Source organism: Apodemus sylvaticus, chromosome 10, assembly GCF_947179515.1.
Source record: "Apodemus sylvaticus chromosome 10, mApoSyl1.1, whole genome shotgun sequence".
NCBI classification, from domain to species: domain Eukaryota; kingdom Metazoa; phylum Chordata; class Mammalia; order Rodentia; family Muridae; genus Apodemus; species Apodemus sylvaticus.
The window spans coordinates 79,086,182-79,109,347 of NC_067481.1; the positions used below are offsets into that span (position 1 = coordinate 79,086,182).

General features: G+C 48.0%; 1 protein-coding gene across 2 annotated transcripts in view; it reads left to right on the top strand.

The window, feature by feature from the left end:
* The window catches only part of Cyfip2 (cytoplasmic FMR1 interacting protein 2), a 119,311-nt gene that overhangs the window by 83,607 nt on the left and 12,538 nt on the right, over positions 1-23,166 (top strand). For both annotated transcript variants that reach the window (XM_052195804.1, XM_052195805.1), the window contains exons 24-28: positions 5,499-5,642; positions 7,109-7,199; positions 8,338-8,468; positions 22,043-22,115; positions 22,972-23,066. In XM_052195804.1, the coding sequence (XP_052051764.1) occupies positions 5,499-5,642; positions 7,109-7,199; positions 8,338-8,468; positions 22,043-22,115; positions 22,972-23,066 (534 nt within the window). The remainder of the gene's footprint in view (positions 1-5,498; positions 5,643-7,108; positions 7,200-8,337; positions 8,469-22,042; positions 22,116-22,971; positions 23,067-23,166) is intronic.

A 23,166-nucleotide genomic window follows, 5' to 3' on the forward strand; every position in this document is an offset into this window, starting at 1 on the left:
CTGGGTGGATCTATCCCATGAAGCATGTTCCTTTCAAGGGTGGTGTGGCGTGTTATTCGTACCTCCTGTTGATACTGTCCTGCAGTACTTTTGGGGAGCTGAGCTCCAACTAGCTGGCTCTCCAGTCCCAATCAGAGGCTTGTGTTTGTTTGTGGACTGCTAGCACCCACTAGAGAAACCACAACACAAACAGAAAGTAAGGATGGGTTTTAATTCCTCTTGAGATCTCTGAAAACAGTAATTGTGATTCTAGAGAGCAGAGATGCCAAGTACTTACAAATTGAGTTAGCCATTTAATAGAACTCATTGTTTGAAGAGGCTGGCAATGCCCTCCATCTGGTGAGGGATGGGGGTGCAGATGGTTAGTGTTAGGTTTGGTTTGGTTAGGTTTGGTTAGGTTTGGTTAGGTTAGGTTTGGTTAGGTTAGGTTAGATTAGGTTTGGTTTGGTTTGGTTTGGACTCGGTTGGGGCTCCAGTCTCCTGAGCTTAGACTAGCCTTACACACCCTGCTCCCACCTCAGAAGTGCTGGAATCACAGGCCTAAGCGTCTTAACTGGTGCTTTGGTGACTGTTACATCAGGTGCATTTTCTCCAAGGTTGTTTTTGATTGGTTTTGTTTTAGAAGTTATCCACTAGTGATACTTAAGAGTGCTGCCACACCCTTCCCGCCCTCCAACCTGTGCCCCAGACCAAACTCAGCATTTTTTTTTCTTAAAGTCTAGTGGGTAGGGCATCGTGATGACCTAGTGGATGGAGGCTCCTGCTATATAACCCTGATGACCTAAGTTCAAAACTGACCCCCAGAAGTTGCCCCCGACCTCCACACACACTCTCTGTGGGCTTGTGCTACCACATCATACATATACATACATAGGATAACACATATAAAATGGAATTTAAAGAAAAAATGCCATTTGCTTTTTCAGAAACTATAACCTGCGCTAGTTTATTCCTTGATCTAAGTTTAAACGAATCTGATTTCACATGGGATGCATGATGTCTAGTTAGTCTCCCATCAGACCTCGGTCTTAACCTGAGTCAGTCAGGAAGCGGTGAGTGAGGACGGTTTGGTGTGAGTGGTGAATACCCAGAGTCCCCGAGTCATACTGCAATCCTGTTTTTTTCTTTGCTGAACATCAGAAAATGCCCAGGCTCCCCTATTCTCACATTTTCTCAATAGGGCCCAGCCTCCTGCTGAGCCAGCAGGTCAGAGGGGTGCCCTTTGGGGTGTGTGTGTATGAGAGAGAGCATGTCCTGTCCTGCATGTGTGCCTTTCCTGTTGCATGCGTGTGGTGGATTTGGGGGTGGGCGGGAGCTTGTTCACTTAGGAGGTGGAATGGAAGTCTGCAGATTTCATGTTGGTTCTACTAAGTCTTAAACTTCCCGTCTAGCCTGACGTAGGATTGGAGCCAGAGACCTCCTAAGTGCACCAAGAAGGTTGGGGGGAGTGTGTGGCATTTTGTTTAACCCTTGTGTGGTACAATAATTCCAAAGTGTTTCCCCTCTGCCTAAAACTGGAAAGGCCTACTGAACAGCCTCCGTTTTTCTGAACGTCTGTTTTCCCTGTGCTGCTAGGAGGTGCTTGGCACTGGGAAGTCCTCAGAGGGAGGAAGGAGGCTTGGGGGATGGGCTAAAAAGGACAAGTTCCTACCAAGAGAGCAGCGGGGATGGCACCTTGGAAGGGGGTGATCGAGTGCCTCTATCCCAGCCGCCTCCCCAGGGTGAGGGCTGCCCACATGTCCTGGGCAGTGCTTACTTCTGTGATGGTTTGAATGAAGAACAAACTCTGCATTTGAAGGCATGTTCTGTCAGCTGCTTCCACCTCTGATTTCTATTCTGTCCCCTTGTGGGATACACACTGTGGCATATGAAATTAGACCCCATGTATTGAACCTGTCCATGTTGAGGGAATCACTACTGTAGCCATAGTTTCTCAGGGGAGAGGGCTGAGCAAGACACTGTACTTTCTTAGTCTTCATCAGCTGAAGTAAAATTAATGATTTCCACGGTTGCTTCCATGGCTAAGCAACTCTCTTACTGCTTTCCTCATCTTACCTGTTAAACTTCAAGTACCATCTTTTTAGGAGAGGGTTAGAAATCATTTTTTTTCTCAAATACATCCAACTAATAAGCGTGGGCTCTGCAGGAGAATATGCTGTATGTTCAAGGCCAGCACAGGCTGCATAGTGAATACCAGGCAAGCCAGTGCTACATAACAAGAGTCTGTCTCACAAAATAATAATAAACAAGGACCCTGGATTTGAACCTAGCGTGACTGCTTACCCTAGGGCCCATCAGGAAGTCTCAAGGTATGAAAATAGAGATTAGGATAGAACAAAACAGATAAGCTGGTTGCCGTCACCACTGCTGTCCTAGTCAGGGTTGTACGGCTGTGAGCAGACACCGTGACCAAGGCAAGTCTTATAAAGGACAACACTGAATTGGGGCTGGCTTACAGGTTCAGAGGTTCAGTCCTTTATCATCAAGGCAGGAGCATGGCAGCATCCAGGCAGGCCTGGTGCAGGAGGGGCTGAGAGTTCTATATCTTCATCTGAAGGCTGCTAGCAGAATACTGGCTTCCAGGCAGCTAGGATGAGGGTCTTAAAGCCCACACCCACAATGACACACCTACTCCAACAAGGGCCACACCTTCTAATAGTGCTACTCCTTGGGACAAGCATTTGCAAACCAGCACAACTACCCTCCCCCATATCCATCTGAAACCCCCTACTGTGCAGAGGGAGAAATTGCTTTCATGGAATCTCTGGAGATTTAGGATGGTGTACTTCCCTGGGGTCATAGGAACAGCCCAGATTCCCTAGTCTGAGTGTGAGTGAGGAGACTCTTGGGATGAGGCGAGAACTCTGTCACGTGTCTCCCTGGCCACCACGGACATGCCAAAGCTTTGTCCTCCAGTGTTCTCTGGTATCCTAAAACTACAGGAGAAAATTCAAAGCATCATTCTGCATTTTAATCTTTGAAAAGTAAGTAAATTGGGCTATGGTATAAAAAGTGGGGGTTTGTTACTTTCATATAGGGATATAACTATATATAGTAAAATGACCTTGGCTTTGCTTGGGCTAAAATAACAAGAAGACCATAGACTGGGGAACTGAAATACCAAGTACTTATTGCTTATGACCCTTGAGGCTGGATCAAGATCAAGTTCAAGATCATAGAATAGAATGCCGGCAGATCAAGGTCTGCTCTGCAAATGGACATCCTGTAGTACGGCAGGGAGAGAGAGAGCAAGCTCACCTGACTTTTCTTATAGAGACACTAAGTCCCATTGACCAGGACTCTACCCACCCAAAGTCCCCAGCTCTTCCTGCCATCACGCTTGGGGGTTAGGAGTTCAGTGTGGAAATTGGAGAAGGACACAGCAGCAGATCCATCCTTGCACAGGTCGTGGTTTCCCATGGAGTCTTAACAACTTAATCAAGCCACCCAGGCAAGATGTGGTGCTTCCCCATCTCCCTTGAAAGGTCCCCGCCCTTTCCAGTCAAGCCTGTTCTGCCACTGCGCTCCTCCACTCTGAAGGGGCCCGGAGAATGCAGAATAAGGCTCGGGTGATGGGGCCTGAACCAGATCACACCTCCTGATCTGGTTCACAGCGCCCTCCTCATGCTTGCTGGATAATGATGCCTGTTACAGAAGCACATGACCTGACTCAGGGTTTATACAGTCGCAGTCCACAGACTTTCAGAAGTCCATGTGGATCTCAGTGGACATCATATGCAGAGATTTCCCTCCCTACATAAACCACTCCGCACATTTAGAAATGGCAGAGGCTACATGCCCTTTCCTAGGTTTAGGCAATTTACTGCAGTAGATCCAGATCCTCCGTGCAGAACGCTGTTCTTGCTTCATGACTCTGTGTGCAGGCATGAGGTATACTCGGTGGGTGTTCCAGTTTAGCATGTGTCCAAGTTACAGATGAGAAAACTCTCTGTGTTCCCCAGCTCCACATCTCCTGAATGTGGAAGAATCTGAGAGCCACGATGCCCGCTTTGTGCAGGTTAGGATTATTCATGTATAACAAAGCACAGACTCAGAGCGCAGGCTGAACCTAACTAAATCTTCCCCGATGACTCAGGAGGGAGCGGATGCCTCTTGCATGCCTCCACATGCGTTACAATGGTTTCCATTTAACTCATGTAGACTGTCTAACTAACCAACTAACCGAGAACATCAGCCAATAGTGTATTGGATGCAGCCTTCCTGTTGGCATGCTATGCACAAGATTTTAGTAATGGGTAAGAAAAGCATACCAAGAAATAAGGTGAAACCGTAGCAAAGAAATTGAATATCACAGGAAGATGATTTCAGCTCCTAAATCAGAGGGAGAGATGTCAGAGTCAGCCATCCCTGCCTCAGGTCTGTCTGAGCTTAACCACGCAGGGGCTGTGTGACCTCGAGCAAGCAGCTGACTACCCAGAGCCTCAGTTGCCTCATCTGTGCAATGGGGCTTAGACAGTTACAAGTCGCATTCTTTTGTTGTATGAATTGGATAAAAATGCACAAGGAAGCCCCGCAGAGCAAGGCATGAGTCTTGCCACGTAGCAATCTTTCAGAAGCACCAGCCTAGGACCTGATGTCTTGGCCACGCATTCTCAGGCAGACGGGTATCACCTCTGTCTTCACCGAGCGTGCCGGGATAGAACCCAGAGCCCCGTTCGTGCCAGGCAAACAGGATTTCACTAGGTAGCCCAAGCTGGTCTTGAATTTACAATCCTCCAGCCTCAACTACCTAAGTTAATAGGATTACACCACACCCAGCTCGGAAAGGTCTCTTAAACTCTGATTCAGCCAGGGTCTGTAGGGTGGTGGTGATCCAAGGCCAGAGCTCTGGGTCCCCCACGAGCCCCCAGCCTAGCGACTCTGCTGTGTGTATTCTGTGTAGGAGCACCTGTGGCATCTGTGATAGAGTGCTGCTCTTAGAGATTTGACACTAGCGATGTAACCCAATACCCATCACTCACAAACTGGGAAAGCACGGTTCAAAACACCTGCTGATGGTGCTGGGTTCCCAGACACGAATCTCCTGACTTTCAGGGCTAGCCATCACCAAAGCTCCTCCGCTCATATATGGAAATGGCCACGTGCAGAAAAGGCGGTGGTCAGTCTGGCTGTCCAGTCTTTATATCGATCTCATATCCAACCTCTAGATTCCAAATCACCTCTGGGAGAAAGGCAAGCCACTTTATCCCAGACCATGGCTTGATTTAGAGAAGCATCCGTTTGTCTTTGGACAGAGGTGGCAGGATTCCTTGTATTCTTCGTATTTACCTGGGACCCCTTACCCTTCCTCCACTGGGCAGAAGCTTCTCCAGCAAACTACTGATGTTTGCTCTGTCTCTAGTCACTGGCTGCACCTCCCTGCGAAGTTTAAGAGGTCTCAGAGAGGGAGCCCTGGTGGCAGCAAAGTACCTGCAGGACTCCCCTCGAGCCTCCACGAGGGCTTCTCTCACTTACGCTGTGTCAACCTCTGTTCCCAGCCTCTCAACATTGCCTACAGCCACATCTACAGCTCCTACCGGAACTTTGTGGGGCCCCCTCACTTCAAGACCATCTGCAGACTGTTGGGCTACCAGGGCATCGCCGTGGTCATGGAGGAACTGCTGAAGATCGTCAAGAGCTTGGTAAGGGAAGACTTAGGTGCTGCCAACAAGCCACGGATGTTCAATAGTTGGGCATAGGATTGGCTTTTCTGAGCTGGAAACCAAACCTCAGCTGCACCAGCTCTACCAATTGAGGTCACCCCTGGGAGTCCTTGGTCCTTACTTCTCGGTGTATCCCACCTATCTTCTGGCGTATTTCTTTATACCTCCTTTTATATAGCTTTCATTTTTATTCATATATATGCCTATATGTGTATCACGCATATACAGTACCCACAGACACCAGAAGAGGCTGCTGCATTTCCCCCAGAACCAGAGTTCCTAGCATCTGTGAGTCACCTGATGTGGATGCTTTGGCGAAAGTAACAAGTGCTCTTGGCCACTGAACCGTTCCTCGGCTCTCTATCCCCCCTTAGCCGTGCCTTGATCTGTGCCTTTGTCTCCCCGTCTGTGGCGCAGAACTTAGCCCTTGTTTTTGCCGACTGAACTGAGAGAAATCCTGGCTTTGACATTCAAAGCCAGATCACTACTCATTCTGCCCAGCTATGCTCTCCTGATGGAGGATGGTAGGCTGGGTATGTAGCTCATTCAGTTCAATCCATCCCTGGTATCCCCATAGAGCTGTTTGCTATGGTGATACCAACTTGTAATCCCTGCATCCGGGAGGGATATGTGTTCCAGATCATCCTCAGCTACAAAGTAAGTTCAAGGCCATCTTAGACTACATGAGACCCTTTAAAACAAACAGACAACCTTTTTTTTTCATGAGCATGGTAACATCTCTAGTCAATCACCATACATAGTGCCCATGGGGTATCTTGTTGACCACTGTAACCAGTGTTACATTGGCTCTCAGGGCGTTCTGTATCCCTTTACCAGTGTTCTGTGTGCACCCTAAGTGTGGCCATCTGAACCTTCCTTTCATTTTCTGCAGTGCCTCTGTAGCAGGGCCTAAACTTGGAAACAAGATTTCTCTGGAAATCTGAGCTCCTGGAGAGAAGTAATTTATAACCAACCATATACAGAATAAACCAAACTCACTCACTGAGAGGCTATAGATCGTTAAGGACTGACATGCCAAGTTCAGAGTGAAGCCGGAAGATGCTGTAATAGATTAAAGATGTCCTGACTTGGGAACGAGAAGGAGGAATGTGCTGTGATTTTTCTTCCATGCCTAAATTAGATTACATACATTTATCTCCACAGTTCCTTGCCTACATTACATTTAGTCTCGTATCATCAGCATCCCCAACCCTGAAAAAAATCCTGTCCCACACCCATCATGAAGTCTACTCTTTTTTTCTATAAAGACAAACGGAATATTCGCCCTCTTTTAAATACTCTGCCCACAAGTCTCAGCAGTAACCTGGTACCCCACTGTGCCCTACATTCAGGCCAGAGGTCTACTGAGTGGCCGTGGCCGTGGCCGTGGCCGTGGCCGTGGGCTAGCCCACACCAGCTCATTCGTCTGTACTCTTACCTTGCAGCTCCAAGGCACCATTCTGCAGTACGTGAAGACGCTCATAGAGGTGATGCCTAAAATCTGCCGTTTGCCTCGGCACGAGTATGGCTCCCCAGGTAGGTGAACGAACGGAAAGGAATCCTCGCCTGAGGTAGGGCGGGGCCCAACCTCCTCCAGATTCTAGTCTCTAAATTTCCAGGTAGCTGACATCTTTGGCTGTGCCTGCCTCTGGCTGATTAGCCTTTAAGCCCTTGGGGCAGTAGTATTGTTCAGTGTCAGGAATAGCTAGTGGTCCTCTGAGGATGCCCGCTGGCCAGCTGGAGTTACACTGCAAGTGTAAAAGCATTTAAACCAGTGGTTCACGCCCTGTGGGTCACGACCTTTTGTGAGTCAAATGACCTTTTCACAGGAGTCCCCTAAACCCATTGTAAAACACATTCCAATTCATAAGAGTAGGATAATTACAGTTACGAAGTAGCAACAAGCACAATGTATGATTGGGGAGTCATCACAACACAAAGAACTGTATTAAAGGGTCTCGGCATTGGGAAGGTTGAAAGCCACTGGTTTAAACAGTGAAAGGAACACATTACATGTTTGGTCTTCAGCACCTCTAGCAGGTCTCCTGTTTTCCTGTCTAGAAGAGGCGGGTACCCTAGGACGGTATAGGTAAACTGAGGCTAGACATGGGAATTCGTTTTAACCACTCAATATGAGAACAGATAGAATCTATAAATCTGGTGTCTCATATTTTTTTGTCTCCAAAAGTTAAGACATAATTTTCCACTTGTTTGATCTCGAACAGGAAGAGGATGAAGCTAGAGGCTCTGGGGTCTAAGACTAGCTGTTCTGCTTCCTGGCTGTGTGACTATGGGGTGTTACTTACCCACTCTGAACCTCATCTGAAAAAATGATGATAATGCCTGGTTGATAGTATGATGGATAATAAATGAGATATTATAGGTAGAATACCTAACTCCATAAATAATACCTATAAAAATAATCTTCCCATTAATAAAATCAGGTCCCTTTAAGGGACAGATGGGCCACAGCTGATCCATTTGGGATGATGGGTGTGTTTTATTTTGCTCCCAATCATTTGTGTGAGCCTCCTGAGCTTCGTGTAGTATTGACCCTTGCATGGAGTCCTCCCTCAAGCTGGCTTGGCTTGCCGAGGCTAAGTCTAGGGCTCAGTTGTCACAGCCTAGCTGACCGGTGTCCATGTCCTGCTGCCCTCCCTGCTGTGGCCGTCAGGGATCCTGGAGTTCTTCCACCACCAACTGAAGGACATCATCGAGTATGCAGAACTCAAAACAGACGTGTTCCAGAGCCTCAGAGAGGTGGGCAACGCCATCCTGTTCTGCCTCCTCATAGAGCAAGCTCTGGTAAGTCCCAAACCCACAGAATCCATGGTGTGCCCAAGATGGAGGGGAGGGACCCCAGCATAAACCCAGAAGCCAAGGCTTCAGCCCCGATAAGTACGGTTTCATTCCTGAAGGTCGGAAGTCCAGAGGGGACAGAGGTTCTGGGGACACTCAGACCTGGGCTCCAGCGCTGGGCACACCCCTCACGGGTCAGACCTAGTCCTCAGGGCAGGCGGCCAGGCCTCACACACCGCCAACCAGCACGGTGTGGGAGGAGGAGTCACAGTCTCCAGCTGCTGCCTGCATCTGGTATGCGCTTGGGGAGGATGCAGCAGGTTTGGATCTTGCTGAATGCAGAAGCTGAATAGTCACAGCCAAGAGCGGCAAGAGCTTGCTAGCTACAGCAGGCAAGGGGAGCAAAGGCCTATTTCTCCACAAAGAAAGCACGGAGACTTTATCCAAGGAGCTTAGACATATTATTCAGAAAGCCACATATTTAGGAGCATGCCCAGTTAAGGACTATTCCTGGGCATGTTTAAGGTCATAATTTTAAAAGATATATAGAAGTATTGTTTTTTTAAAAATGAGTATTTTGCCTGCATGTATGTGTGTGCACCATATGTGTGCAGTACCTTCTTTGGCCAGAAGGGGGCATCACGTCCCCTGAAACCGTACTGAGAGCTCTCTGCAGGAGCAGCCAGTAGGCTTACCTGCTGAGCCTTTCTCTTGTCCCTAGAAAGGATATTTTTAAAAAATGAATGTGATGGACAGAAATGCCTGTGGGCATGCTCAGTTGTACCATAAAGTTTTAGCTGAAAATACTTTGAGGGTGTGGGGCCCCCAAGGTAGCTGCCTGGTTGCCATGGAAACGATAGTGATGATGTCTGTAGTGCTGTGCGGGGACAAGCATAGGACCAGGGCGTGCAAAAATAAAAATAGCCAGTGGCATATATAAAATGACACAAACACTCCTGGGTGGGCTCAGGGGAAGGGTTTTATTGTAGATATGAGAGAGAGAACAGCCAGAGGCATCTGGAAGAGTCTGGAGCACAGACAGACAGACAGACATAGGGAAGCAGACAGAGCGTGCCCAGCAGACTGGACATGGCTGAGAGAGAATCAGGAGCAGAGCTGGGTGGGCGACATAGAGAGGGGAGGGGTGTGGGAGAGAAGAGAGGGGGAAGATGGAGACAGGAAGAGGAAGAACAAAAGAGGCAGACTGAGAAGAACATGGCTGAAAATTAGCAGGATCGGAAGGGGAATAAGTAGCTGTGGGGAGGAAAGCTGAGGGAGATTGGGGCGGGGAGGAGGCTGGGAGAGCGAGGGTGCTAAGTGTGTGACAGGCACTTCGGCTACTGAGGGAGCTCGGGGCATGCTTTCTCGGGGCGTGCTTTCTCGGGGCGTGCCTTGGTGTGCTGATGGGCATGAGTAGCATCATAAAGGCTGAAAGGTACCTACTTGCCTGTGTGGACATCTCTCAGGAAGCCTGGGACCAGCCCGGTGGGTCATCTGCATCCCTGGCCTTAGTCTCCGCATGAGGCTTACCCAGAGGCCCTCCACAGCCGTTCCCACGTTTCCCCACATGCGATGGACCCAGTGACTGACTGGTGCCACCTTGAGGATACCTAGCTCTTCAGGTCCACTGGCACACACTCTGGGCATCTCCTACACTCACACAAAGCGTAGGTTCCTCAGAGCTGACTCTCTGACTGTTTGACTGCCCCGGGGGTTAGGTAGCAGCCACAGACAGGAGTCAGGCATCTCTCTGAAAGGGGGACAACATAAGCAAAGATCTCACAATGTGGCAACATACGATGATGCATATGGGGACGCTGTGAGCGTGTGAGCAGGGGTGGTGGGGAACTGTAGAGAGGATGTGCCGGTTTGGATGCTAGAACTCGCTGTCTAGAAGGAGCAGAGAGCATCCAGGGTGAACAGGCATAGAAAGGCCAAGCAGGAGCCGTGGGCAAGAGATGGGCAAGTTGCAGGCAACCTCTGGCCACAAGACAACTGGCAGACGCTGTGGGGGGCTTGTGAGCAGGAGGGCGGGGGGATCTGACTTTCTCAAAGGTATTGTTGGCCACAGGGAGAAAGCAGCGACTGGACAGAGTGAAGCAGAAGGACATGGCTGTTGTCAGCCTGGGTCCACGGAAGAGAGAGGCGTGGGGTGGTGAGAGACCCCACAGAGGCAAAGGGGAAAAGAAGGAAACAGTCATTGTGAGGGCCGCAGAGTTAGAGCGGAGAGGATCATTCACTGGTCTGTGTCACCCCAGGTGAACCTGGGCATGCCATGTCCATCCTTACCCTAATTTGAGGCACTTGGGCCAGCTGCTCTCAGACCCTCGCCGCCCCAGAGGCTCTAAAAACGGCACTGCCGTGCATCCTCTGTGGGAAGTAATTGTATTCGCTCATAAATGGACTCTGGAGACAGCTAATGGCTCCTCTTCCTGATAACAGGGTCTTTAACACGGATCAGTGGGCCTGGGTTGCTATAGCAACGTAGCCTTCAGAAGTCATAAGGAGAAGTGGCAAAAATTGATCAAGGCCTCAAGAGCACAAGGAGAAGGTAGAAGTGGGGAGAGCAGACATGTGAGCCCCCCCCCCCACCTCTGCTTTCAGAAGCTGTGAGGGCCTCACTTCAGACAGGAGATGATGCTATCACTGCGGGCTAACTCCAGAGGAAATATCTTTCCCAGATCCATCGCTAAGGGCCAAAGGGCAGTCAGCATCTATAATTTCCTAGCTGACGCCACCCTGCCCAAGAGCACACACACAGTAGTGTGGAAAACATGCCAGCAGCAGAGACAGACTAAAACAGAAAGTGTCAGAAACATGTGTGCTGGACAGCTGGGCAGAGTGGGGTGACACAGACAGAAATCACGTTCCCCAAGGCAGAGGGCGCTTCTACTCTGACAAAGGGAGAGATCTCCAACTGTTCTGTGGTTGCTGGGTTGACCACAGGGCATGGGGTTTCCAGAGCCTTTTGAGTTTACAGAGTGGACATTAAATATATACGCGGTGCATCAGCTGTTCCTATTGAAAAGGCAAAGAGAGAAAGGATGGGAGGAGACAGGAAAAGGAAGGAAAAGGAGGGAGCGGAACAAAGGAGAGGAGGGGAAGGAGTTAGTGTGGGTGTGGAGGGTATGGGGGGAGGAAGGAAGACAGAGGGAGGGGAAGGCTAAAGGGTTTCCGGACCATCCGTCCTTCTGAGACTGGCCCCTTCACAAGAAAAAGGTCAGACGGTAGTTTTTCACCTTGAGTACAAGGCAGAGTGTAGAATGAAAAATATGCAAGTTTATAAATGCAACGTGGGGTTACGTGTGTAAAACAAACAACCTGCAGAATAATCCGCTAAGGAATAAACAGGAACAAATCAGGCCTAGTGATCCGCAGTCAGTTGTCCCTAGATTCCAGGAAACAGTCACGAACTGGAGGTCAACAGGGCATTTAGCCACACCAAGACTAGCTTAATACTTGGAAATCGTATTGGCATGTTAGCATTGACCTGGAAATGGTTTAAAATGATAATGATCAATAACTGCGGGAGGTCATGGGAGAATCCTGTTGCCACTTTTTTTTTTTTTTGCCAGACTTTCTGCCTTCTAATAGGTTTTCAGCTTTGACTTGTCATGGCTGCCGTATTGATAAATAAGCTAAAGAAAGCTTCTTTTATTATCTGTGACCCGCCTTTCCCAGGTGACGGCAGTAACTCAGCTTTAATGTCAAGGTATAACGAATGTGCACTTGAAATGATAAATGTCTTTTCTTCGTTAAGTTATGTGGTAGGGGTCTCAAAATTGAGGCTGAGGTAGGAGTATAAAAGATCATGTACCTGGATTTTTTCCTCTTTTGTGGGGTTGTATGGGGTAATTAAGGAACTTGTGCAGTCACGTGTGTAAATCTTAATTGAATACCCTTATAAGCACCAAGCCCATGTCTCCCCCAAGTCTAGAAGCAGAGCAGTCACCATGGTGTAGGCAGTTCTCTGTGCCACCTTACGTACCTTCAAAGCAGCCGTGGGTCCAACTTCTGCGCCCAGAGTTTAGTTTTCTCGTCATCTAAATGGAATTATGGCAGGCATATATTTCCCCTTTGCTGTCTGATGTCTATTGTCTGATGCTTTCTGTGCAGCTTATATTATATTATATTATATTATATTATATTATATTATATTATATTATATTATATTATATTATATACCGTTCTCATTGTGTTAGTACGTGAGTTAACTAGTCTGTTTTACAGCGACTAGATGCTAATGGCTACTCTTCACTTGCAGTCTGATTGTGTCTAGAAGCACCCAAGAGCCAAGTCAGACACCCCCTCCAGTTGTGTCTGTGAAGGGCATTTCTAAAAGACTTAACTAGAGGGATGACAGGAAATGACTCATCCTGAATATAAATGGGCTGGGAATGTGAGTGGAAAAAAATGGGAGTGGGGTATGGAGTTGGAGAAATGGCACAATAATCAATCACCTATCACCTACATGCATCATCTGTAACTCTAGTTTCGAGGTATCTGGCACCCTCTTCTGGCCTCTGATGGTACTGCAAGCATGCAGTACATACACATATACATATATGCAGGCAAACACCTATACACAATAAAGAAAAGCTTTTAAAGAGTACACGAAAAAGCCCAGAAGTACAAGTGAGTTCTCTCTCTGCTTTCTGGATGTCGTGATGCAGGCTTCTCTGCCTTGTCACATACCTTCCCTGCAATAATGAACACAGAAACCATGGGCCAAAAGAAACCATTTCTTCCTTCACTTACATGGGCATTTTGTCACTAGCAGTGTGTGCATTTGGGGCTGTTGACCATTGGGTACTCTTACGAATTAGATGTGGTGAATATTGAAGGTGTCTGTTGACAGGACTGTGCTCTTAGGTAGGATTTTTGTATTTAATCACAGCCATTTTGGGGTGTGTCCCAGCATCTCACTGTGGTTTTGATGGTTCTAAGGACACCAGGCCCTTGCTGTATGTGGTTGGCCATTTGGAATCCCTCTTAGGTAAAATCCTGTTAGGAGTTTTGTGTACTTTTTACTCAGGTTTCCCCATTGGTTTGTAGGTGTTGTTTACATATTATGGCTCTGTGCATAGTAGATAGAGTGTGTCGAGCTTTTGTGGAAGAGTTGTTTCTAAGGCTGATAAGTTCATCTCCCCCCCCCCATTTGTAGTTGATTTGGCTGCTCAAGGTGAAACAAACCACTGAGTACATTATCTGGAATTCACACTGCATTTATAGGAAGATAGAAATCCAATTCTGTTTGGTTTTATATTGAAATGATGTCTTCCTTCTAGGTGCAGGGTAAATGCTATGGTGACTGTTGACGCCATCTCAGGTCTCAGCCTCCTATTTGCTGAGATCAAGGTATACAGCATCACACCCAACTTGATTGTTTACCAAGTATCTGGTGATGACTGGTTGTAGCAGGCTCTTAACAGCTGTTGAGTGGAATTTGTTTCTTGTGTCATTCCCTCGACTTGGTGATCCCTATTTCCCCAAAGACCACCCTGTGACCCCCATGTTCTTCTTCACACTGTGTGTGCTTTCTTACACATCAGCCAGTTTTATGTTACACACACACTGTGTGACAAGCACCCCACCTACCTCTGTAGCTGTTGCTTAGTTCTGACTTTGTAGTGCAGTGGGCCACAGTCACAACAGTCCGTTGCTGAGAACATTATTCCTAAGGTGGTGAAAATCCAGACTCAACTCACTGAATCAGACACAGACCGGAGTCTCAGCCTCTGCCCTGCTGGCCCTGAGACAAGATAATCCTTTGTTGGAGGCCTGTTCTGTATCTTACAGGATGCTGGGCATTTCTTGACTCTGTCCACTAGATGGCAGGAGCGTCTTCTTCAGATACAACAAGGCTCCAAATATTGCCTGACCCTATTGAGAGTCCCTTATCTAGGGCAGCTTTAGTTTTGCAGATGGTGAAACTAGACATCTCCAGACAGTTTCCCAGACTGGTTAATTTCTATTCTCACTCAGCCATGTTAGGGAGCTTTGATTTCCTCGCATCTTTGTGAACTGTTAGCGGTGTCTCTCTCTGTGATCAGACCTTTTGAACAGATGCCTTTTGATAAAACGTTATGGTTCTAAGGGTGCCGATGTCCCCAGGGTTATGGCTAGCACAGGAGATGGGCCAAGAGCCAGGTGTGGTTCTGAGTGCAGAAGCCACCCACTGAGGGACAAGGACACGTGCACAGCCAAGCTGGCTAAGCTGGTGATGGAGCTGGTTAGACTGGTTAAGGAGCTAGTTAGGCTGGTTAAGGAGCTAGTTAGGCTGGTTAAGGAGCTAGTTAAGCCAGTTACGGAGCTTGTTACGGCACAGAAGGCTAGGTGGCTGACGGCTTTGCATTCTGCAGCTGAGTGAGCCAGCCCCACGTTTGACCTTCTGCGTCCTGTTTCTGTCCATACTCACCTCTCTCTGCTTTCCCTCATTGGGCTATTGAAGTCAATTCCCAGTCAGAAACACCCAGATAGGCAGAAACTAAACAAAACATCACACTGTTGTATTAAGATAGCTGCCTCTCATTTCCTGGAGGATATTTTTCCAGATGCTTCTTGGCCAGACTTTCTCCCATAAAGCCGGTCGTCCCGTTAGCCTTACCAGTCTGCTGAGCCAAGCATAGAAGACTGGATGTAGGGGGGGGGGGGGTCGAGACGGCAGTGAGAGAGGAGAGGGTTTGCACCGTCTACTTTCCAAACTTGATCCTTGCCATGCATGGCAGCAAACATTCATGTCTTCCTTAAAAGGAAATGTTTGCACACTTAAACGTATATTATCTGGAGGGCTGGAAAGCCTAAAGATCAACGCAAGTTAGAAAGGTGTCGAGACACAGGTCAGTTCCAAACGAAGACAACTTCACCCCCCCGCAGGTTGTCAAAAGGATAAATGCTGGTGTTGTAGGCCACGGGGTCTCGGCTACAGGTCTCTCCCTGTTGATCAGACATGAATCGAAGCCCAGGGTGATAATTCTATTATTCCCTTGACAGCCGAGCATATGGGGAAGGATAAAGGTTGAGTGTCACCTACAACATTAGTCAGAAGAGGTGGGGGTAGAGGGGAAAACAGGATCCACGGTGCAGCGTACCCTGGTGAAGAGACACAACGCGATGCAGATTTATTCAGTTTGCACTGCAGAGAGCTGCTGAGACCCAGAAGCCCGCACAGCAGCAGGGACAGACGTGGTGTGTCCCGGGTGGACTTTTATCCACAAATAGAGACCCAAATGAGGACTGAAACCACGGCTCATACTTTCCCTGCAGAGGGTCGCAGTGGGTGTGGGAAGCCTGATTTCTGGCCTGTTCCACAGGCCCTTCAGGAAACACTCACACTAACAACATATATGTCCATATAAGGGAATGTTTAGAGCTTGTGCTTGCTGGCTAGGTCTGGCCCCGAGCCCCCTTCATACCAGAAAGCCAGAGTCCAGATGGGGGTAGCAGGAGGCACAGAGCCTCATTCGCTAAGTCAGTTCTTCAAGCCTACTTGACAAAGACAGCCACCTAATACATAGTGGAATTTGTCTTTTTATTGCCTTAAGACTTAAAGCCAGATGTGACTTAAGAAAGCTCTCCTTTGAGATTGGTCTCATGATTCTCTCTAGGAAGTCAGCTGAAAATGGGCATTTTTTTTTTCAACCCAAAAGCAGAGCTTAATAGAGTCAGATGCCATTCTCCACATAAATCTGACATCGTGAGGCTCACACGGACTTGTTAAATATAAGCCCAGGGAATCTCTGTGATTCCCTTTAGCCAAGAGAAGCTGAGTCCTCAGCCTCAAAAACTCAGCAAATTGCGAACATGCTGGGTTTTGGCATTTGGTGGAAATCCTTCCGGCCCCTCAGTTTTAAATGAAGAATAGTAGAAAAGAAAACGTTAAAGCAGAAAGTCTCACAAGATTAACCTACAGGCCCTTTGGAGACTTTTGCTGTGGGTTCCTTATAATAAATCAGTTTTGGATCCTGATGCCAATCACCTCTTCACTTTTACTTCATTCTGCTGATAATAAATAGCTGTCCTAGAGGCCTGGGCCCGGTTAGCTCTGTAGGCCTCCCTCACACTAGGCGTCCCAGGAATGATACACTTTAGTGTGACCCTTGGTCCGTGCGGATGGTACTGATAGCGGTTTTACGAATCAGCTCCACCCTGAGCAACTTCCGCAGGAGCAGAATGGTCCCACTCCAGTCCCCAGATGAGGCCACACCGACACTGTCTCTTCTGAGACAGGGGTCTCCTGTGTATGCAGTGCTGGTCTCAGACTCCTTTTCTGCCTTCCCAACTCTGCCTTAATGACTGAGGCACCCGCTCTGGTGGCAAAGCATTTCTCTTTGTAAAGTCGTTTCTTGCTTTAGAAAACTCATCCTGGGGGGCTGGGGAGATGGGTCTGAGGAAAAGGTGCCCGTGGGGTGAGTATGGAGACTGGAGTTTGGATCCCCAGAGACTGGATGCAGGAGCACACATTGGCAACCCCGATGGTCCTACAATGGCGAGACGGGAGGACCCCCCGGAAGCTCACAGGGCTGGCCAGCCTGGCGTGTGCAGCATTCAGGAAGAGCCAGTGTCTAAAGCTGGAAAGTGGAGATCAACCTTTGACCTCTGACCTCCACACATGCACAAACACACACATGAATACACGTGCACACAAAAGACTTTTTAATTCATCGTGGTTAAAAAAAAAGCTCTAAAAATGAGACTATAAAAAGCTAAATCAAATGAGACTTTGATTATATATATTCTACGTTGTTGAGAAGTCCTTAATTTTGCTGACCTCCGTGTTGGATGTTGAAGGTAATTATGTAGCAACGGGTCCTGGCTTTTTGCCTATGATTCAGAACTGTCACTACCATGGTGATAAACTATCCTTCTGGGACTTTCCACGGAAGGTCTAAGGCTATCCATCCTGCAGCATTAGAGGAGGGGAAAGAAAAACAACCAGGAATCAAAAACGTCAGAAAAAGAGGTCATGGATGTTACATTAGTTAACACGCAGCAGGAAGACGCAGGTGCGAAGTTATGCGAACTTGTGTTTCTTCCAGCTACCTCCACCCCAGGGAAGAGTCTCTTTGGCAGCCTGTACCTCAGAGCCGTTTCTTCTCTCATTTATAAAACTCAGACCTCAGCTAATACTGCGGAACTCCGCCCTAGCTGTCTGATTCTTTACCAGGAAGTGTCACCTCAGTAATGAACTGTGAAGCTATTCCACCGAGCTTAGAAGGAGACCATGTGGGACCTACAGGTAGTCCCAAGAGAACATTCTGTTGACCTCCATTTTCCCACGGGTCACAGCTAGATGACTTGCCTTCCATTTCGGGGGCTTTTAGGGAAAAAACAAACCAATTCTCTCCCATTGTGCTCAATAGGAGGAAATACTTAAGCCTAACTCCTCCGAGGGGCGCCCCTTTTCAGGGCAGAGCTGAGGCAGGAGCATGCTAAAAGGAGGCTTTCCTGAGCCAGGTGTAGCAGCACACACCAGTCCCCTGGCATCTGGAAAGTAGCAGCAGAAGAATTCAGAGTTCAAGGCCAGCTTTAACTGCATGAGACATTGTCTCAATAAACCAGGAAAAAAGGAAGATGAGAAGGTGGTTGGTTGGTTTGGGTGGTAGGTAGGTAAAGTGTTAGGCCACAAAATGACACAGCCAGCTTCTCCAGGGAACATCAAAAGAATCTACAAACAATTATAGTTCAGTTGTGTGCTCTACCTTAAAACTTCAGGACACTTCCCAGGGTACTGAAATTCAGACTCAGCCCTGACCCCCTAGCCTCCCCCCCAGCCCTCTCACGGCCTGCTTCCCTCCCTCCCTCCCTCCCTCCCTCCTTCCCTCCCTCCCTCCCTCCCTCCCTCCTTCCCTCCCGCCTTCCCTCCCTCCACTACAAAGTCCAACCACATGGCTGAGTCTGCCGGTAAAGATGGCTTTACAGGTCTGTGTCAGCTCAGGGCCAGATCCTGCTGTCCTTGACAGCCACCAGCTTGTCATCATGTCACTGTCACCACAACGCAAGAGCATCTCTTCCAGGAACCTTCTAGCACAGTGACTAAAGTCTGTGACTCACTCCTGGTTTGAAATACCCCAACCTTCAGTGGCCACAGGAGCATGGATACAGATTGCTCTGTCCCTGTATACACCCCAACTGAAGCACTTACAGAATCTCCCCCCTCCCACTGGTTCCCTCCATTGGACTTAGAAGAGCCACATGTCGGGTCTGCCCCACCTAGCACTCCTTCTCCAGCACCTTGCAGAGCCTGGAGCATCCTATTGCTGTGTGAATGAAAAAGTCTTAAATCCCCTCTGCCCGGCCTCCATCCTAGCGCTCACTGCGTGGTACCATATTTTCATCTCCTGGATGGTATTGAACCTCTGTACTGGGCATTCTCCTCCCTGACCTCTTCTGTCACGTGACATTCCGGTCCCAGACATAGGATGGTCCCTGGTCGGTGTTGGCAGGGTCAGTGATTAGCTTTGCATCAGAAGCATGGACTGTGGTTAGACAGTTCATTCTGCAGCTTAGGGTGGGCCCTGACTAAACAGGAGCAGTTGTCTGGTTTTGAAAAAAAAAATGCAGTATGTACCAGAGGGCCTTGGGAAGCTTCTAGAGCAGTGGTTCTCGACCTGTGGGCCACAACCCCTTGGGGTGTCAGAAGACCCTTTTACAGGGGTCGCCAAAACCACATGTTTATATTATGATTCATAACAGTGGCACAGCCACCATTGTGAAACAGCAACCGGTGTCACCGTCTCCCTCTCTTGAAACCTGGACCTTGTGTTATCACAGCAGTGTGGGTTTTTTTAAGAAAATAATATTTATATTTTCTTCTGCACCTGTGATCTGCCCCAAGTATGGCCTAAAACAAAAGCAAACACTGTTTGCAGCACACCTCTGTAAACACCACTCCTATCTATCAGGAGAGATCAGAGGCTTTTGATTTTAAAATTACGTATTAGTTGCTTCAGAGGTTTTTTTTTCCTTTAAGTTTAGTTTTCAGAGTAATATATACTTAATGTAGAAAATATAGTAATTATATACATGCAGCTTTTTTTAAGTATGTGTAAGATAGAAAATGTAAAAACAAAAACAAAAAATAATTCCTGAAAATGTACTATATGACGCGTTTGTTAAAATTATTTCAGGGGCTGGTTTAGAGCACTGTCTGGTCTTCCAGAGGTCCTGAGTTCAATTCCCAGCAACCACATAGTGGCTCACAACCATCTGTAATGAGATCTAATGCTCCCTTCTGGTGTGTCTGAAGACAGCTACAGTGTACTCACATAAATAAATAAATAAATAAATAAATAAATAAATAAATAAATTTCATAGTTCAGACTGAAAAGAACTTATATCATTAATAGAAAGTTCCAGGCTTACCCAAACTCAAGAGAGAGTCTATTTCTCGCATGTCTACACACCTAACTTTAAAGAAAGGGGGGGGAGAAGGGGAGGGGGGACCTGTAATCCTGATTGGCCTTCGACTAGGCGTGGTCTTCGACTCCGGCTCCTCCTGCCTCCACCTCCCAAGCACTAGGATGCTAGACAAGCACTTTATGTCACCTAAGCTGTATCCCCGGCCTCTGAACCTTCAGCTTTATTCTGTGATTATTGATCACCTGTTATATAACCAGCACCGTGCTCATCTTTTTTGGTGGTGTAGCGAAGAAAAAAAATGCAGTCCGATATATAAAAGAAGATTGTCTTTATTCTAGGGAGGTTTGATTCCAGTGAGAGGTAGATATTCATTAGTCACATGGAGTATAAAACAGGCTGAGCTCAAATTCTGAAAGGAGAATGAATATGATTCTTAGAGGATACTTAATGGGGGAATCTGGGATCAAGGGGCTCACAGAAGTATTCTGGGGTGGGGAATTGAAAAGGAAACTAAGTAGAGGGATAAGAGAGGCTTCTGTGGTGGGCACACGGTGGACACAGAGCCAGGGGCACGTGTTAAGGACCACTGAAGTGTGGGCCTCACAGGCCAGGAAAGGACCTTGTCCAGTAAGGAGCAGCCTGGTAGGCTCCCGATAGATGCTTTGAGATACTGATCAGAGGCGAGAGAAGCCAGCCGTCCGCCCAGGCTCCACAATGGAAGCTTGTTCTGTCCTTCACACAGGCCTTTGTCTGTGCCCACTGTTCGTTTCTATCTGTGGCAATGATCTCAGCTAATGAACAGCAAGCAAGTAGCTACCACACAAGGTGCGTAGCCACCTCGTTATGCAAATGGAAGTTTAGTTCCTCCTCAGGGACCTTCTGAATGCTACTGCATTCTTGCCTTCTCAGCCTCCCTGGCCAAACAGCTCTGCAGAGTAGAAGGCATGCAAGCAGGATACCCACATCCAAGATCCCCCAGGCCTCTCGTTGGCAAGCTTTGGGCAGAGAGGGCTTCAAAGTGGGAAAAGGAAATGCCCTCATCTCCTGCAGAGAGTCAAAATTCCCCATGTAAAATAAACCGAGTCACTGCGTTTTTCGCTTAGCGCCTTCTCTTCCTTTCTCTGAGCTCTCCGGTGGCTCCTGAGATCAGTTTATCCACATGACTGGAGTAGAAGGTAATGGTTCTTCTAGCAAAAGAACAAGACCCTCGTCTCCTCCTCAGCCCCTCTCGTGAGGGATCACGATCTGAAATTTTCTTTGTGTTCACAAGTCTTTATAGTGATTTAAATGGCACGAGAGCAAAGATCTAGTCTAACTTGTTCAACATCATATCAGCATAGCCTAGAACCATGCCTGGCATTTTATAAATATCTGTTGGGTGAATGGATGGATGGACGGCAGTGTTCTCATGCTCAGATAACTATCATGTGGACAGATGACTTCATTTATTCATGTGGGGTAACAAGCATTTGCCTGCTTAAGTGATTATTGATAATTTGGATATTATTGGATCCAAGGCGTTTAATCCTAAGTAATTACTGACAGTGAGATAAAACAAAAATGCTTTATCGTGGCCCTGAAGGAGGAATAGTGTTATAGTAGCCAGTAAGGAAGGAGTTGGGAGGCGTGGAGCAGCAGGTGGGAGCCGATGAGATAAAGAGAGAGAAATGAACGTTCAAGGGACAGTCAGAAGTACACCTGCGGGGATGCCGGAGGGGGGGACACAGAAGGGATGCGAACTGATCTACCATTTTCCAGAAGGGATTTCAGGATTCCCCTCTCGTTGCTGTTCTTCCAGATGCCCAGGGCGGGAGGACTCTGTCCAGATGGGGTTAGAGGCAGTCCAAGAACCCTGTGGTCCTGAGTCCCAGTGATCTATCTTTGCCTCGCCAGTGCCAGGATTATACGCACTAACTACTACACTTGGCTTTTTACACACGTGCTGGGGCTCAAACTCCAGGCCAGCTCCCTGCCGACTGAGATATCTTCCCCACCCCACCCTCAACACATCTTAGCTATCTTCTTTATTCCTATAGACCTCATCACTAACCAACCAGAGCATGCTAGCCCTCAGCGTTATCTGGTTCCTCCATCCTTCATTCATCTTAACCCTTCAGCAAAATCTTATAAAAATGGTAAAAATGGTTTGGGCTTTCATGAGGAATGATTTCGAATTTAATGTGGCAATCATGCTCCCTCCCTCTCCCCCATCTCTGCAGTCTCAGGAGGAAGTCTGTGACCTGCTCCATGCTGCACCTTTCCAAAACATCCTGCCCCGAGTCTACATCAAAGGTAAGAAGCCTCCAGCAGCAGCAGCCGCCTTCTTAGACTTGCAATAATACTCACGTAAAATATATTGGTTTAAGTATGGATCCATGTTTGCCATGGGATGCGTGTGGAGGTGGTCGGGAGACACCCCCAAGTAACGTCTTCAGCTTTTGGTTTGACACAGGGTCTCTTTGTGGTTGGCCATTGTGTATGCCAGGCTAGGTGGTCTGCAGATGTCTAGAAAGTCCCCTGTCTCCACCTCCCATCTTTGCCACATGAGAGCCAGGTTTGCAGAGGTGTACTACTTGGTGCAGTTTTTATATGCTCCCGAAGATTTGAACTCAGGTCCTCAGATATCCCCCACACTGCTCGCTGCCTAATCCCCGTTAACTCAGACTGCAATCGTCCAAGAAGTAATGGTTTGGACAGCCATGGAATCATTCAGGCACTGGAAGTGTCACTCCGGTTGGGTATCTTCATCTGATCCCCTTGCCTGTTTTTTGAGATCGGGTTTGTTATTGAGCATGAGCTCACTGTATTGCTGAGACTAGTTGCCAGCAAGCCCCTGAGATCTGCCTGTCCCCTCCTCTAGCCAAGCCGCGTTCCTTCAAGGCTAGCCTTACTGTGCTACTAAATCTAGCCTTGAACCTAAGTGGCAGGGAACTTACCATTCCAATAGACAGATGGATCCGTTATTGATCCAAGCTCATAAGGAAATAATCCCTCCTGATGAATTCTAGTCACAGTCTCTAGAACCAAAGAGAAAGTTCTGCACGCTCTGTCCAGGTTTGGGACCACAGTGACAGCATCAGGTCCTCTGAGAAGTCCCCCCCCAACCCCCACCACACACTCACTTTCTTTTCCTTTGCCCCCTCCACAGAGGGGGAGCGCCTGGAAGTCCGGATGAAGCGTCTCGAGGCCAAGTACGCCCCACTTCACCTGGTCCCCCTGATAGAGCGGCTGGGGACACCTCAGGTACAAACCCTGTATCATGGACCCAGAGGATCCCAGGAATGGAAAGTTTGGGGTCAAAGCTCCCCATTTTACAGATAGGGAAAGAGACCTCCTCTCGGGC